General features: G+C 34.2%; 1 protein-coding gene across 1 annotated transcript in view; it reads right to left on the bottom strand.

Annotated features, from left to right (window-relative positions):
* Positions 1 to 667: 667 nt before the first annotated feature.
* The window catches only part of LOC126778413 (uncharacterized), a 104,319-nt gene continuing 89,279 nt past the window's right edge, over positions 668 to 15,707 (bottom strand). Inside the window, exons 5-12 of the mRNA XM_050501912.1 lie at positions 13,105 to 13,199; positions 8,873 to 9,140; positions 8,314 to 8,430; positions 7,744 to 7,823; positions 7,338 to 7,443; positions 6,633 to 6,776; positions 6,434 to 6,515; positions 668 to 5,862 (exon numbers count right to left, since the gene is read on the bottom strand). Of these exons, the coding sequence (XP_050357869.1) occupies positions 1,232 to 5,862; positions 6,434 to 6,515; positions 6,633 to 6,776; positions 7,338 to 7,443; positions 7,744 to 7,823; positions 8,314 to 8,430; positions 8,873 to 9,140; positions 13,105 to 13,199 (5,523 nt within the window). The 3' untranslated portion in view covers positions 668 to 1,231. The remainder of the gene's footprint in view (positions 5,863 to 6,433; positions 6,516 to 6,632; positions 6,777 to 7,337; positions 7,444 to 7,743; positions 7,824 to 8,313; positions 8,431 to 8,872; positions 9,141 to 13,104; positions 13,200 to 15,707) is intronic.

Raw genomic sequence — 15,707 nt, 5'->3', positions numbered from 1 at the left:
AGAATATTTATAAGGTGTGTTTACATATCCACATAATATTACTTTCCTTTAAGTAAAATAATCATTCATTCACTGACAGACATTGCAATGTTGATTTTTGTGATTTTCTATGATGAATGATGTCATAATAGACCAAGGTCTTAGCTATACAGCTTGGATCTAAATTTATTTCATAGAAATATTATGTGGACATGTTAAAATGGAGACCCGTTTTTTAAACGATATACCTTTCGTAAAATATTACAAAATATAATATTGATTATATTTTTCATACAGGCCGTATAATAAGTTTTATGACTAAAATTGCTTACAAACATCGAAGTTAAGTAGAGTACGCATCGCATATTTTGAGATTTATTTTTTATAATAATATTAGTAGTCTCATGTTATTAAATGAGAAATAATACTTAATAAACTAACAGTCTCAACGAGTTAAGTATACTTGTCTTCAGATGCGATTTAAATAAAAAAAGTATTGCTAACATAAATATTATGTTTATTTTCAATGCTACCGTCATTATTATAAATTTCAAAAATAGAATCAATTCCATTGTTAAAAAAATACGTGATATTTTGCGAAAAGGTATCACAATATTTCAATTAGCTTCGTTGAATAATAGTAAAAAGATAAAAAAAAAGTTTATTTTTGGCTTAGAAAGCCAAAAAAAAACAAAATCAATTGAAAACTTGATCATTTCATCAATTACAAGAGACAGATTTGAAATACGGAATGTAAAAAAAAATAATGTTATTTTTATTTTATCTTAGATCGCAAAAATCATAACCTAAAAAATAACCTTTCTACTTTTTGGTGTTAGTAGTTAAAAAAAAAACTTATATTAAAAAATAAATACTTTAAAAATTTTAGCATATTCGATTGCACAAGAAACGTTATTTTTGTAATCATATAGATTATCTAATTATTCTATATATTTAAGATGGCACTTTTGGATAAATACATAGCAAAATAAACATATTAACAAATCTTTATGTACATTGTGCGAGTTCATTACATTTCGTGCATGGTGATGACAGCATACCGCCAAAATATTTATCTTGTCTATGGCACAAGATATCAAAGCTCGTGGAGATTTGATAGAAAACAAACACTATTTACAATGTTATAATAATTAACAATATTTTAATACTAAGTTTCAGAAAGCGGGTATCAAAAATTGGAGTAAAAAATCAGACGGATTTTTTTTAAATGCACTCGTATCACTCGATAAGCTCATTGGAATTTATTGACAACTTGTTTCACCCAACTCTCCTTTGATTCATTGTCGATTACATCCGGGGCTTGTTCACTAACACTATTTTTATTGGAAGGAATATTCGGCCTTAAAGTCCCAACATTCGTGTTAATACTTCGCTCTTTACTTCTTATTTCACTGACACTTCGCTCAAATGACGCCACTTTGGTCGTAATTGATTTAGGTTTCGGTAATTGTACAGGTTTTTTATTCTGTGCCGGTTTACTTGTGTGACTTTTCGTCATTTGTTCGATTTCCAATCGCCTTTCTAAAACTGATTTTGATGTTGATGGTTGTTCTAGAGACGTACGTTTGTTTTCTATTACAGTTTTTGTCTTTCTCGTCGCTGAATCAAAACTGGCTCTCTCGAAACTTAACCGTTTAAGCTTTATATTTCCTTGTGGATTTATATCTTCTACTACTTCTTTTGTTTCTATTGTTTGACTATCAGATTTAATCATTTTATTGCCTAAATCTGTTTTTTCTTTTGGTGCAGCAGGTGAAGATTCTGATCTTGCAAATGTTGATTTGTAATTGGTATTTCTTTTAATAGTCCGTGTATTAACAGATTCAGAGGACGATGATTGGTCTTTACTCAAATTATTCTTAGTAATTATTGTATTACTGGGAACAACCGCAACTGTCGGTACAGTGGTCATTTTAGGTTTAACCGGCACAGGAGGAGCTATTTTCACTTTAACTACGCTTTTATCAACATTATCAGCCTTTTCTACCTTACTTGTATTTTGATTACTTTCTGAATAATTTATTTTATTGGTTGTAGTTACTATTGATTTAACGCATTTTTTCTCGGAATTATTTGTGGTTACAACAGTCTTTTTTGTTCTAAATGACGACTCACGCTTAATACTTTCAACTCTAGTCGTAGCTTTATTTAAAACTTTATTCTTTGATTCAATAGGCCCATCATCAATATCTTCTTGATCCGAATACACAGCGGAATCTCTAAACATATCTACATCTGTTAACTGTTCAATTTTTTCAAATGACTTTTCATAATAACTCTCGTCTGAATTTACTTTTGACGCCAATGTTTTTTCATTAAAAGTGTTCTGAGAAGTGCTTATTTTATTTTGACTTTCTTGATACGTACTTTCACTAGAAGAAGTTACAAATGATGAATTAGAAAAAAGACTATCTGGCCGTAATGCGTTTTTATTTATAAGTACATTGACGTTTTTGAGAGCATTCCTTTCACTCATAAGAGTCGTCGGATCAACATAATCTGATTGCGCTATTCTAGCGCCTAAGTGTTTACTTCCTTGCATATATACTGGCAATTTGTTCAGACTTTGGTACGAACTATTATTTGATTTTGAGGGTGATGGTGTGCTTGACAATGAACTCGTAACATTTGTAACCATGCTTACGCTTTTCTCGTAATTTGGACGGTAATTAGGTTTTTGGTTTATATTTTCACAACTTTGTGACAACATATCCAAATTGTTTTTCTCTTTTTGACTTTCACTCATAGTTGTATGATCACACACACTCCTGCTAAGCACATCGGTATTTATAGAGTATATAATAGTAGAAGTAGTGGGACTGTTGTCAGTTGATGTGATTATAACTTTTATTTCATTCTTTGATATATTATGGGAATCTTCACTTTTAGTTTTAGTAGATTCTGCTTTATTTTGATTATCATCTGGTTGTTCATCTCCGATAATGCTTCTAAATCTTTGTAATAGATTTTTCGAATAACTCCGAGGGTTTAGAGCTGATCTTTTTTCACTTGTAGGGCTTTTCAAATCAGTCTTTGAGTTGTCTGAAGTATGCTCATTAGCATTTATCTCAATGTCATCATTATGCTTAGGCGGAGTACGACTTTTAAAACGACTAAGGACATTTTTCAATGATAGAACATTACTCGTAGGCTTATATATTTTATGCTCTGGATGTATAACCTCTACAAGCTTAGCTTTTTCTATACTTTGCTCAACTGTCAAAGCTTCACAAGAAGACGTGGTGGATACGTTTAGATTAGGTTGAGACGTATTTAAAGGATTTTCGTTCTTATTTGTATCTAAGTCAACTTTTTCAAAATTATTCTTGTAACATCTATCGATTTCTTCTTCCAATTCTAAAGTGGATTGACTGATGTTTTGTGTGTAATCATCTTCTTTAGATTTTGAATTTTTGTTAAATTTTAAAATATCTCCTTCACTCATATAGGTTTCTACATCATCGTAGCTAATTTCGCTTTGATCTGAAGCGATTGTAAAGGGTCTGTCTACACTCATGACTTTTCCGTCTCTGTTCAAATAAGTTTTGCTGTTACTGTTTGGTTTACATTTAAACGTAGTCAAATTAGTGTCGTCTTGACCGCTCGTTACTACCTGAAAACTTCTAGGTAGTGAACCAGATTTTCTATCTCTAGAAACGTTAAAATGTTCTTTTTGACGGCTCAGCCATATTTCTGGTGTATTAGGACTCTGTTGGTCTGGACTCATTGGTAAATAGTCACTGGGTAGTGAATTAGGTACTTCTTTTTTTCGGCGACAGACTTCTATGAGATTGTCATAAATGTTTTCATCGTTACTAGCCATTGCGGGCCCTTGATTTTCCATTGTAACGTAATAATCATTAGTATTTTCCTCAGTTTTTGCTACTTTTTCAGGTGATTTAACCGGAACATCATATATACCATCCTCTAAATTTTCATGACGTTTAACTTGATCGAATGATAAGTAAACGTAATCTGATTCCGGTCCGCGGATTTTAACTAATTCCAAAGAGTTTTGCGGAGATGATAAGCGTTTTGGTCGAGAAACGTGTACATTATGTTGTATCAATTTACTTTTATTACACAAACTATGTAAGCTGTTGTCAACTCTGTTCTCAACTCTTAAAGTTTCGTAAATATGATCCTCATCAGAAGCATCATCGATTTCGCTTTGCACAATTGGTTCTGCATCATCTTGTTCGTTGATATTTAATTCGATATTTTCTGACATTTGACGGATGTACTTGGGTTTTAACTTTGTTAGTTCATTTTTGACTAATATAACTTGATCGGGATTCGAGTGAGATTTTAATAGTCTTTGATGTCTTCTTTGAGCAGTATTTCTTTGTTGTTGTTTTTTAAGTAACTTTTGGAATTCTCTGTTTTGCATCAATAATTGCGATATTATCTGTTCTAACGGTTGTTCGATTTCTTCGCAACTAACCTGAACTTCTTCCTGCAATTCAGCAACACCTTGAGATTTGTCTTCAATCTCAGTCCCTTCTGTTATAACTTTCTGTTTGTTTAAGTACTTAACCTTTTCTAATTCATTCTTTTTAAATGAGTCAGTTTTTTCTATCAATTTTTTGTATGTCTCTTCATCAATATCTTCATCTTTACTTATTTTATCAGGGATAGTTAAAGTTGGTTGAATCTTTGGCTTGTCCACGTTGAGACTGTCATTTGACTCAGATATGTGCAATATATTCTCTGTAGAGACGTCAGTTGAAAAATCAGTATAAAACCGGGTTGTGGTATCGGATCCGAGTCGCAACCCTTTCGCTCTATTTTTTTTAATCTTCGATATTTTCTTTGGTATATTTTTAGTATTGTACATTTTAATTTCGATATTCGGTTTCGTTATATTAGTTGTACCTCTCTTTCTATTGTCCAATTCAGTATCAGAAATGATGGTTCCTTCATTACTTTTGATTTTCTTAGTTATTTTATTAGATCCGCAATTTCGGCATTCAAATTCAATTTTTTCACTCCCTTTGCTATCGGTTCTTTCGCTATCACTTTCATTTGTTTTCTTTGTGATTAAAGCTGTATTTTGTAGACCAGGTTCCGATTTTCTCCTCCAAGTACCTATTTTCGACAATTTTGACCTCTGCGGATCATCTTTAGACTTAGATCTAAGTGTATCTGTCCTGAGTTTTTCTGTTTCATTGCATCTAGATTTTCTAGTATGTAATGTTCCTATTGAGTCAGTCACTGGAATATTCTCTTTGATCTTAGCGCATTTTAAGCAAGTTTTCTGAATATTTTTAACATTGGCTGCATTATTAATTTCAGTCAAATCTTCTTTACTCTTACTTTCAGTGTAGCTGGCAATATTGTCAGAAGAATGATAGCTCCTGGTTTTGTTCAAAGAACAATTAAGTTCTTTTGTAAAGCTCTCTTGAGATGATTTAAAGTCTGAGCATTTGCAACCCGATTTGTTTCTTTCGATTTGTTCTATACTACCAGCGTCTATATAATGCAGAGCTCTGTCACATTCGGCACATTTCTCACTTATATCATTAGCGCCTTTTTTACAGGAGCACTTATCGTCTTTATTTTTATCTTTAGCCAGTTCTGTTTCGCAATCCGAGCATAGATCGATGTAACAATTATCGCAAGTATAATCTGTTCCTTTTTCAGCTGAGTATTGAACACAATCGCATTCCTGGCTTTCATCTCTCGCGTTGTTTATGGTATACTTTCTATTAGCTTTTTTAAGTCTTCCCCTGATTCCGTTTTCGAAAGATTTTCTTCTTTCTCTTTCTAGCTTTCGTTTTTCTAGATATTCAGGCGCTGATAGTTGTTTTCGCATAGAAGCTTGAGTGATGAGCCCATGAGATTTTTCTGCTAATATATCATCTGCAATGAAATAGAAAATAATACATTGTAGTTTAAAAACATATTCTTATTTATTCACAAATTTATATAAATGTTTATGCGTTTAGCATGCTTATAATAAGAAGAGTTGGCGTTCGAATAATTGATGACAAACAGACTAACCTGAACAAAGCTAATTGATATAATAACATAAATATGAATATTAATAACAAATATGCTTTAAATATTATTATTATTCTTAAAATCCGTCCGGGATATCCCGGGACATTATTCACACACGGCCATCTAATCTCAAGCTAAGCAGAGCTTGTACTATGGAACAATGTACCAGACAACTGATACTACTACATATACTACTTTTCTTTTGTAAATACATACTTATATAGATAATTACACCCAGACTCAGGACAAACAGACATGTTCATGCACACAAATGTCTGTCCTGGTTGGGAATCGAACCCACAAGCTTCGGCATGAAAGGCAAGTAACTACCAACCACGCCAACCGGCTCGTCAATAAAACGCCAATTTATTTAATTTTAATACAGAAACAGTGTTTTAAAGTACGCTTATTTTATAATAAATAAACTCACCGTCAGTTTTGTTCTGTCCCAACTCCATCACCAATTGCCTCGCATGAGACGGAATAACTGCATTGTAGTTTTCCAATATAACCTTGAATAAAAAAAAAACTTTACCCCATCAAAGCATAATAAATCTAACGTCATAAGAAATAAAGTTCATTATTAAAACAATTCAGCATAACACACGATTAAAGGATTATAAGCTTACGCGCTTTAGCAACAAGGTCCATTCTCGCTTGTGTCTCGGCGACCGCGCCTGCAGCGTGAGTTGTGACCGCGGCGCGTCCCAGGGTATGACGTGAAAGGACAACGGCGCCCCCGCGATAGATTCCACCAACATCATATTATTACACTGAAAAATGAAACGTGTAATATGTAAGTCCGAATTGTAACCTTTTGGTTATAATTGGTATGTTTTATGAATTAAAATTAATTATTTAAGCGTAGTTAAACATATAACTGTTATTGAAGAGAAAAGATGCATGCAGCATATACTAACCAGAGAATTAGAGATTATTTGAGAAAAATTTGTTAATTTTAAAAATAAATATCTTGTGACAGTATAATATAGGTGGTCGGTATTATGGCCCACTCCAAGGTAAGGGGTCAACATCGCCCTTAGACATTAATGCCGTAAGAAATATTAAGCATTTCTTAAATCACCAAAGCGTCACCAACTTTAGGAACTAAGATATTTGTCCCTTGTGACTGTAGTTACACTGGCTCACTCACCCTTCAAACCGGAACGCAACAATACTAAGTATTGCTGTCTGACGGTAGAATATCTGGTGAGTGCAGCCTACCCAGACGGGCTTGCACAAAACCGTACCATTAAGTTTTCATGTGCCACACTGATTGTATTATACTGTTTACTTAAGATTACCCTTAGATAACATATTAAGTGTAAACTTACCATAATATGGGACTTATATGCGAGAATCCCATCTTCCCTGTTCTTAGTAACGAGAAGCATTTTGTCGAAGAGGAAGGCGTGTCGCATCGCCTTAGCGCCGAACACTCTAGAAACCCATCAAAATGCCTTATTTATTAAAGCCTCAATCAATTTCGAAATTCAAAATCTAACAATCATCTTCAAAATAAAAGAACATGCTAAAATCAACAGATAAAAAATATATAGTTGAAAATCCATTTGTTAAACATTGGGGGCAACTTCATGTATCAACTCGTTGTTTTAGATCCCTTATGTATGCTAAATTATAGTTAATATATCGACTAATATAGTTTTTAAGCTTGTAACTAATAATATGGATATTTATCTGTAAATAAACATTTATTATTATTATAAAACGTAGAAATACCTAAAGGTCCCTTCGGCACACAACTCTCCGTAAGTCGTCAGATCTGGTCCATTCCATCCGTACAGAAGCGACTGGATCTCCTGCACATATAAAAATAAAATCAATTAGACTTAGTATTTACTACAAATTGTACTAAGGCCTCCTCTCCCTTTTTGAGGAGTAGGTTTGGAATTTATTCCACCACGCTGCTCCAATGCGGGTTGGTAGAATACACATGTGGCATAATTTCAATGACATTAGACACATGCAGGCTTCCTCACGATGTTTTCCTTCACCGTCAAGCACGAGATGAATTATAAACACAAATTAAGCACATGAAAATTCAGTGGTGCTTGCCCGGGTTACCCTCGATCATCGGTTAAGATTCACGCTTTCTAACCACTATCCCATCTTGACTTTCGTTATTTACTCTACCATAAATATCAATACATATTTTGTATTTCTGTGATCTGGTTTTTGGGTTCAATTTATTTGAGCCCAAAAACCAGATCACAGAATTAACCAAGAACCAAATATACTTATATTTGGTTCTTGGTTAATTTGCTCTTAATTATATGATTTTCTTCTCACCTGAACCCTTACAGCATGCTCGTGTCGTCTCTTCATATCGTCGATGTGGTGAGCTATGCCCGTCATCTTCAGCAACGCGTATTCCGTCTCACAAGATGCACATTGCTTTACTACGTTCTGGGGAAGATTGAGAAGTTGTGTATTGATAGAGTAAAATATAATTAAGACTAACCTTAAGATTGCATTTAGTATATCAAAATATTAGCAATAATAAGAAGTATTAACAGGATATATGAAAAAATGAGAATTCGGTCTACAAAATTTGATAATACGATTGAGCATGTTAAATTAATTCATACTTTCTGGCATTTGACGACCGATTTCTGAGGTGAGTTTGGAATTTACTCTTACAGAATAGCCTATGGATACAAATATTATAATTAGATTAGAAAATTATCCGATGGGAGTGCTACAAACCATTCCTGACATTTATTGCTAATATTTAAAATGACTTATCTCAAGTACAAGATTAAAAAATTTGAAACGTGTTACAATATTTTTTTCTCGTGGTATCTAATACAATCGGCTTAAGGTTTGGAATAATATGCCTAATACTGACCTGTAAGAGCAAATGATATTTCAATATCCTCTGAACAGGTTTTAATAGGTAGGATGCTAATGGCAGTGGATGTCTCAACTCCACCTGTCTCTCTCTAAACTCTCGAGCACTCTGCGGTCGAGATGCCAATGCTGCTAATCTCTCCATGGTCCTCGGGTAGCCAGTGCAATAGGAAGTATACACGGAGAAGCCAGTGGTATTGTTGACGAAGCATCGCGCTATGCAGGTCGCGTCTAGCTGGCAAGTATTTAGCTCGCTACATAAAGATCTGGAAAAGAGAAACGATTGAAGATTTTTTTGTTTTTAGTAGGCGGACTGTCAACCTGATGTTAAGTGCTCACCGCCGCCCATAGATTTTAGCATTATTAGAAGTATTAGCCATCCATTATATCGACATTGCTACACCAACCTTGGGTTGTTATGCGCCTATAGTTTCACTAATGGAACACAATAATACTAAGCATTGCTGCTTGGCGATAGAATATATGATGGGTGGTACCTAGCCGGACGATCTAAAGAAGATCAGTTTTCTTACAATTTTAGTTATACCTTATTTTAGTGGGTCAGCCTAAAATAAGATATAACTAAAAGGCAAACCAATTATTAGTATTATCAATTTATTCTCAATATATGTCCGGAGTTTGGAAGTTCAAAGATGTTTATATTTACACTTATGTAAGTGTAGAATAGAAAGTGCATGTGATATTGTAACACTATAAAGTCTACTGCGCTTGTCAAGTTATGTTCACCCGAAGCATAACGACAGGCCTAGCTTTAAGATTTATTACTGTAAGACCTTGGAAACTTAAACGTCAAGTGTGAACAAAGGTCTAAATTGTTTAAAAAGTCACGTAATTTGCACGTATGCAGTGAAAAGATCGTAAAGTTGGAACTTTGAACAATGGGCTCGTTTATATGGGCAAAAAGTTTAGGCCATAACTCCAAAACGAATGGAACCTACGAAGGCTTTTGTTAATAATGGAATCGAAAGGCTTTGTCTTTTATATGATCATTATACTTGGTTATTATTTTGGGTTGTGTGACGCTACGATATTAACCTGTTTTATAAAAAATATTATTATTTTTAACTATTATACGATGTTACTTTAATGACACACATTTTGTAATATTAAGGATATTTTTATCTTATCTAGAGCATAAACAGAGAATGGTAATTAGGTCATCTAAAGATGAAAGATTAATTTAAGATTACTTAAGTACACGATTACTGAGCTGTATTCTCGTTCGTATGAGTTACATAATCTATATATGCTTTTATTATAAGTCTTATTTTACCCAAAACGTCTTGCATAATAACATTATTTTCCTACTCAGCTCAACGTACGGACAGTCGAGCAAATTTCTTTAATATAACCGTACCCTTCGCTATTCAGAGCCGACCCTAATAGGCGTACACCCTCGTCGCCAGGGGTGGATTAAGATTATTTTACTTTTAATATTAAAACCTATTTATTTTTGTAGACTCTTTCATGTCAACTTAGAAAGTTAGGTTAGCTTAGTGGACCTTTTAATGTCCTAATGCTGAATAAAGTCCTCATCCCGACTAAGGAAAAAGTTTGATATTTTTATGTTCGATATATAATTCCACCACGCTTTGGTGAAATTGCGTATAATTTTAATATTATTAAAATAATATATTAATGAAATCGTCGAAAATTTTGGACTTTCGAAGTGATAGTGCAAATAAAATTGTAGAAGTTTAAACACACCGTCTTATTAGTTATTACATATTTTAACGCAAAGAATCGGAATTGTGAAATGTTGAATCATTGTCGCTGTGCCTTAAGAAATAAATAAAATACGTAATTCATCTTCATTATATGGGATGCATATTAATCCTCCTTATAAATTCAATATTTAGAAATTTAGAAATATTTAGAAATATTTAAGCCAAATATTTATTACATACGGAGTTAGGCTATTTTAGCTTAGAATATTTAAGTTATTATTTAAATACATACAATTTTTTTTTTTTTTTATATCGCCGGGAGGGCAAATGACTCTACTCCACCTGATGGTAAGTGGTAGTAGAGTCCAAACGCGACGACGGCCAGTACAGACGGGAAAAACGTTCTGCACTAGCCGCCTTCGCCTTGCCGGCCCGCAAGATGCCTCTTCACGCCTCGTTTGAAGGAACCCGGGTTGTAAGAGGAGGGGAATACGTGAGCTGGTAAGGAATTCCATTTTTTGGAAGTGCGACAAAGAAAGGAGTTGCCAAATTTCTTTGTTCGCGATGGAATTGATGTCACAGTTAGGCGGTGACATCGAGAACCAGCTCGCGTGGACTTAAGAAGGAAGGGGGAAGCGGGAATTAGAGAGAATAATTCCTCAGAGCACTCGCCGTGATACAGTCGATAGAAAGCGCTCAGTGCTGCTATCTCACGACGCAATTGTAAAGGTTCAAGGGTGTTTGTGACCTTTACGTCGCCAATAATGCGTACGGCACGTCGCTGCAACCGGTCCAAGGCCTCAAGTAGGTACTTAGCGGAGCCATCCCAAAGGTGCGAGCAATATTCCACGCAAGACCGTACCTGTGTTTTGTACAGCAGGCACAGTTGTTGTGGCGTGAAAAAGCGCCGCACCTTGTTCAGAACTCCGAGTTTCCGTGAAGCTGTTTTTATAACAATTCATATAATTTAAAATACTATTTATAGATTAATATATAATTTTAGTTTAGTGAGTTCGATTTGCAAACTTCATTTGACTTAATCAATTCAGACCATTTTTAAAAGCACCGAATCGCATGACCTGAAAACTATTTTAATCAAACATGTGTAAACGCGACATACAAATGCATATTAAACAAATGTATTTATCCTGGTGGTAGGGTAATGTATTATACTAGTGGTAGGGCTTTGTGCAAGCTCGTCTGGTTAGGTACCATCCACTCATCAGATATTCTACCTCAAAACAGCAATACTTGATATTGTTGTGTTCCGGTTTGAAGGGTGAGTGAGCCAGTGTAATTACAGGCACAAGGGACATAAAATCTTAGTTCCCAAGGTTGGTGGCGCATTGGCTATAAGCGATGGTTGACATTTCTTACAATGCCAATGTCTAAGGGCGTTTGATGACCACTTACCATCAGGTGGCCCATATGCTCGTCCACCTTCCTATTCTATAATTCCTATTCTATGTATTTATCCACGGCACAGCTTAACATTTTTTTTGAATCCATCCCACAACTCAATGTCACATATTAAAAGATTCAAGAATAGTCCCCCTGCAATATGTCAAAAGTAAAACAGCTCGCGAGATATTCGACAAAAGTTTTCGTCGGGGGTGATATTTTATCGCTACGATTACGATTCTGAAAATTAATATTTTACATAGTTTTGTGTGAAGGTAATTTGAATTACAACATTTTAACAAACAATTAGCTAATTATTTCTACTTTTTACAGCAAATCATTTTTCAATTATTTTCAATGATGATTTTCAAATGCCGAACTGGGATGTGTAGAGTATGAGTAGTGGGTGGTTGGTGATAGGGCTTTGTTCAAGGCTGTCTTGGTAGATATCACCCATTCATTACATATACCGCCTAACAACAGTAATTAGTAATATTGTGATCCAGTTAGAAGGCTGAGTGAGCCAGTGTAATAGGCATAAGGGATAAAATCATAGATCCCAAAGTTGGTGGCGCATTAACAATGTAAGGGATGGTTAATATTTATTATGCTGTCTACTTAGTAGCTGTATTACACTAAGAAAAAGAACTTGCAAATATTTATGTAAGAATGTGGACTTAAATACAGACAATCCATTAGGTTTTCACGTGAGAAACCCATACGTGTCGGATGCCACATGAAATAGAGTGGTTGAACAAGATACGATCCTTTTTAGGCAGTAACTTTTTTTCGCGGACAAAACCACGCGCTATCTGTTATTCAGTGCTAAAAGGACCAATATCAATAACCCTTACTTTTGGTAATCATAACAGAAACAAAGATGGCGATCGTTTTATATAACATATACTTTTTAGTGTATTAGTATGTTAAGGTTATGCCGTTTTAGCGCAAATGAATTTATTATTTTTTAAATGATTTAGTTATGGCAAAATGTGTTACATTTGATTAAGATGTATAGAACTTACGCCGTTTTTGCACCAAGCTATAGATATAATGTTTAATTTCTTACAAAACGTTTATAAATAACGTAAGACAGATTGAAAATAATGTATTATATGCTAATAAATAAATCAAAACTTACTTGTTAAAAGCGTAAATATCTTCAATATTATTAAACAGTTCGTTGAGTTCGTCGTCGGAAAACGTAGTCTCTCGCCTCCACACGTGCAAATAGCCCTTAAAAGAAAGAGAAAACAAATATTAAAAATAATATCAGGCAAACATATAAAGCTAGACAAATTTGTGTAAAAAGTAAAACACTGGCCTATTTCGAAGTTTCAAATAATTTAAAATGTTGGAAACACAATTATTTAGAAAAGCCTTATTAACAGCACTTAGAAAATCACTCAGAGATTTTATTATTGATTTGAATGCATTGCCAAAGAATATCTTGACTCTGTCGATATAAGATTTGAAAATATATGTACTTATGAAATAATGATTCATTTATGTAAAATAAATAACATGTAAAACAAAACGAACCGCGATTATTCCGATTTTATTTAATAGCTGCATCGTCACCTACCGGAAATCTAAACCAACTTAAACACAAAAAGTTTCATCAAAATCGTTCTATCCGTTTAGAAGTCCAATGAAATATAAACGTAGGACTTTGTGCAAGCTCGTCTGGGTAGGTACCACCCATTCATCAGATATTCTACCGCAAAACAGTAGTACTTGGTATTGTTGTGTTCGGATTTGAGTGAGTGAGCGAGTGTGATTACAGGCACAAGGGACAAACATCTTAGTTCCCAAAGTTGGTGACGCATTGGCAAAAAAAGAAAGAAAAAAAAAGATACACGTACAGCAGATATATAATATATATATCATATATATATATGTCATATATATATAATACATATATGTCGTCTATAGCATTATTTAATTAAGTTCATTTTGTTCGTGACTTTGTAATGTCTAGGCATATTAACGTTTACTTACTCATGGTAACGAACTGCACAAATTTACAACGATAAGGCCAGTTACAAACTTGCAGGAAACATAATTTACCTATATTTTAGTGATAAAGCTAGTTACAAACTAGCTTGCAAACAGTTTCAATGTTTCACACTTATTTCTCATTTCTCACATATTTTAGCGATAAGGCTTGTTTCAAACTAGCAGGAAATATAATTTTGAAGTACTTCACATGCTTAATATTACTAATAATGTGAAAGTAAATTTATTTGTCTAATAAAATTAGCATATAAGTACGGATGCAATACCGATAAGATTTTTTAAATGAAATATTTAGGCCGACGGGCAAATGAGCGACCATGGTGGTGGTGGTGATGGTGACCACTTACCATGATGGTAAATGGTCACTATTGCCAATACACATTAGAGCCTTAAGAAATAATAACCGTCCCTTACATCGCCAATGCGCCAACAACCTTGTTAACTAAGATATTACTGCGCCTGTACAAATAGTTACACTGGCTTACTGCCCAATTAAACCAGGACACAAACACTAAAAAACAGTACTAAATAATAAACAGTACTAATAATAATAAACTAAAAGTAAGAATGTATCTTGCTGTTCAGCGGTAGAATATCTGATACGTGGGTGGTATCACGGATTGCACAAAGCCCTACCACCAAATATAGATAATATAGACATATAATTATAAAGATTAAACATCTCTCAGTTCTAAAAACGGCTTAGAGTGAGTGCGATAACATGCGTAATTATTTACATACCAAAACAAATATTGAATACACCGTTTGTTATTTGAATATGTATTTTATAAAACTCACATATGTGATATGTATGTACGTATGTTTATCATAGTGGTCGTTTTTATCGTAAATATTATGATATTTTATGTGAAAAATATTATATATATAATTATATGTATAATAATACTAATAATATCCTTCAGACCAATTTCGCCCACTGCGGCCAATCTCAAGTGAGATTAGCCAACTACGCAGGAGATATTATAGTGCACAAGTGTATGTGCAAACACAGGTGCACTCTCTATTCCCTAAATCCGAGTGGACGGCAATCCGACACGACCGGAAAGAGTTCAGGCGCAAGACCAATGGCTGTAGAGTGTATATACTTCCAACTTCCAGACTCCGGGCCGCTACTGAGAATTTTCTGACAGGAAAACCCAGTAACTTTTTGTTGGCCCGACCTGGGAATTGAACCCAGGACCTCCGGGTCTGCGTTCCGTTCGCAGGAACGCTGACCCGGAGGTCCCCGCAGACCCGGAGGTACCCTTACATCAAGCCACTAGACCAACGAGGCAGTCAATTATATGTATAATAACTTTTAATCACAAGATCAGTAAAGACATAAAAAACTTTGACATTTTTTATTTTTTATATTATAGGTAGACGGATATATATACGTTACCATGAGTAAGTAAACGTTAATACGCCTAGACATTACAAAGTCACGAACAAAATGAACTTAATTAAATAATGCTATAGACGACATATATGTATATATTATATATCTGCTGTACGTGTATCTTTTTTTTTCTATTGCATAGGAAGGCGGACGAGCATATGGGCCACCTGATGGTAAGTGGTCACCAACGCCTATAGACATTGGCATTGTAAGAAATGTTAACCATCGCTTATATCACCAATGTGCCACCAACCTTGGGAACTAAGATGTTATGTCCCCTAACATTCCTCCTATTCTATAAAAAATATATATATAAAGGAGGACTA

The sequence above is a fragment of the Nymphalis io genome, chromosome 26 (genome assembly GCF_905147045.1).
Source record: "Nymphalis io chromosome 26, ilAglIoxx1.1, whole genome shotgun sequence".
NCBI classification, from domain to species: Eukaryota; Metazoa; Arthropoda; class Insecta; order Lepidoptera; family Nymphalidae; genus Nymphalis; species Nymphalis io.
This window is presented reverse-complemented; position numbering and strand designations above follow the sequence as displayed.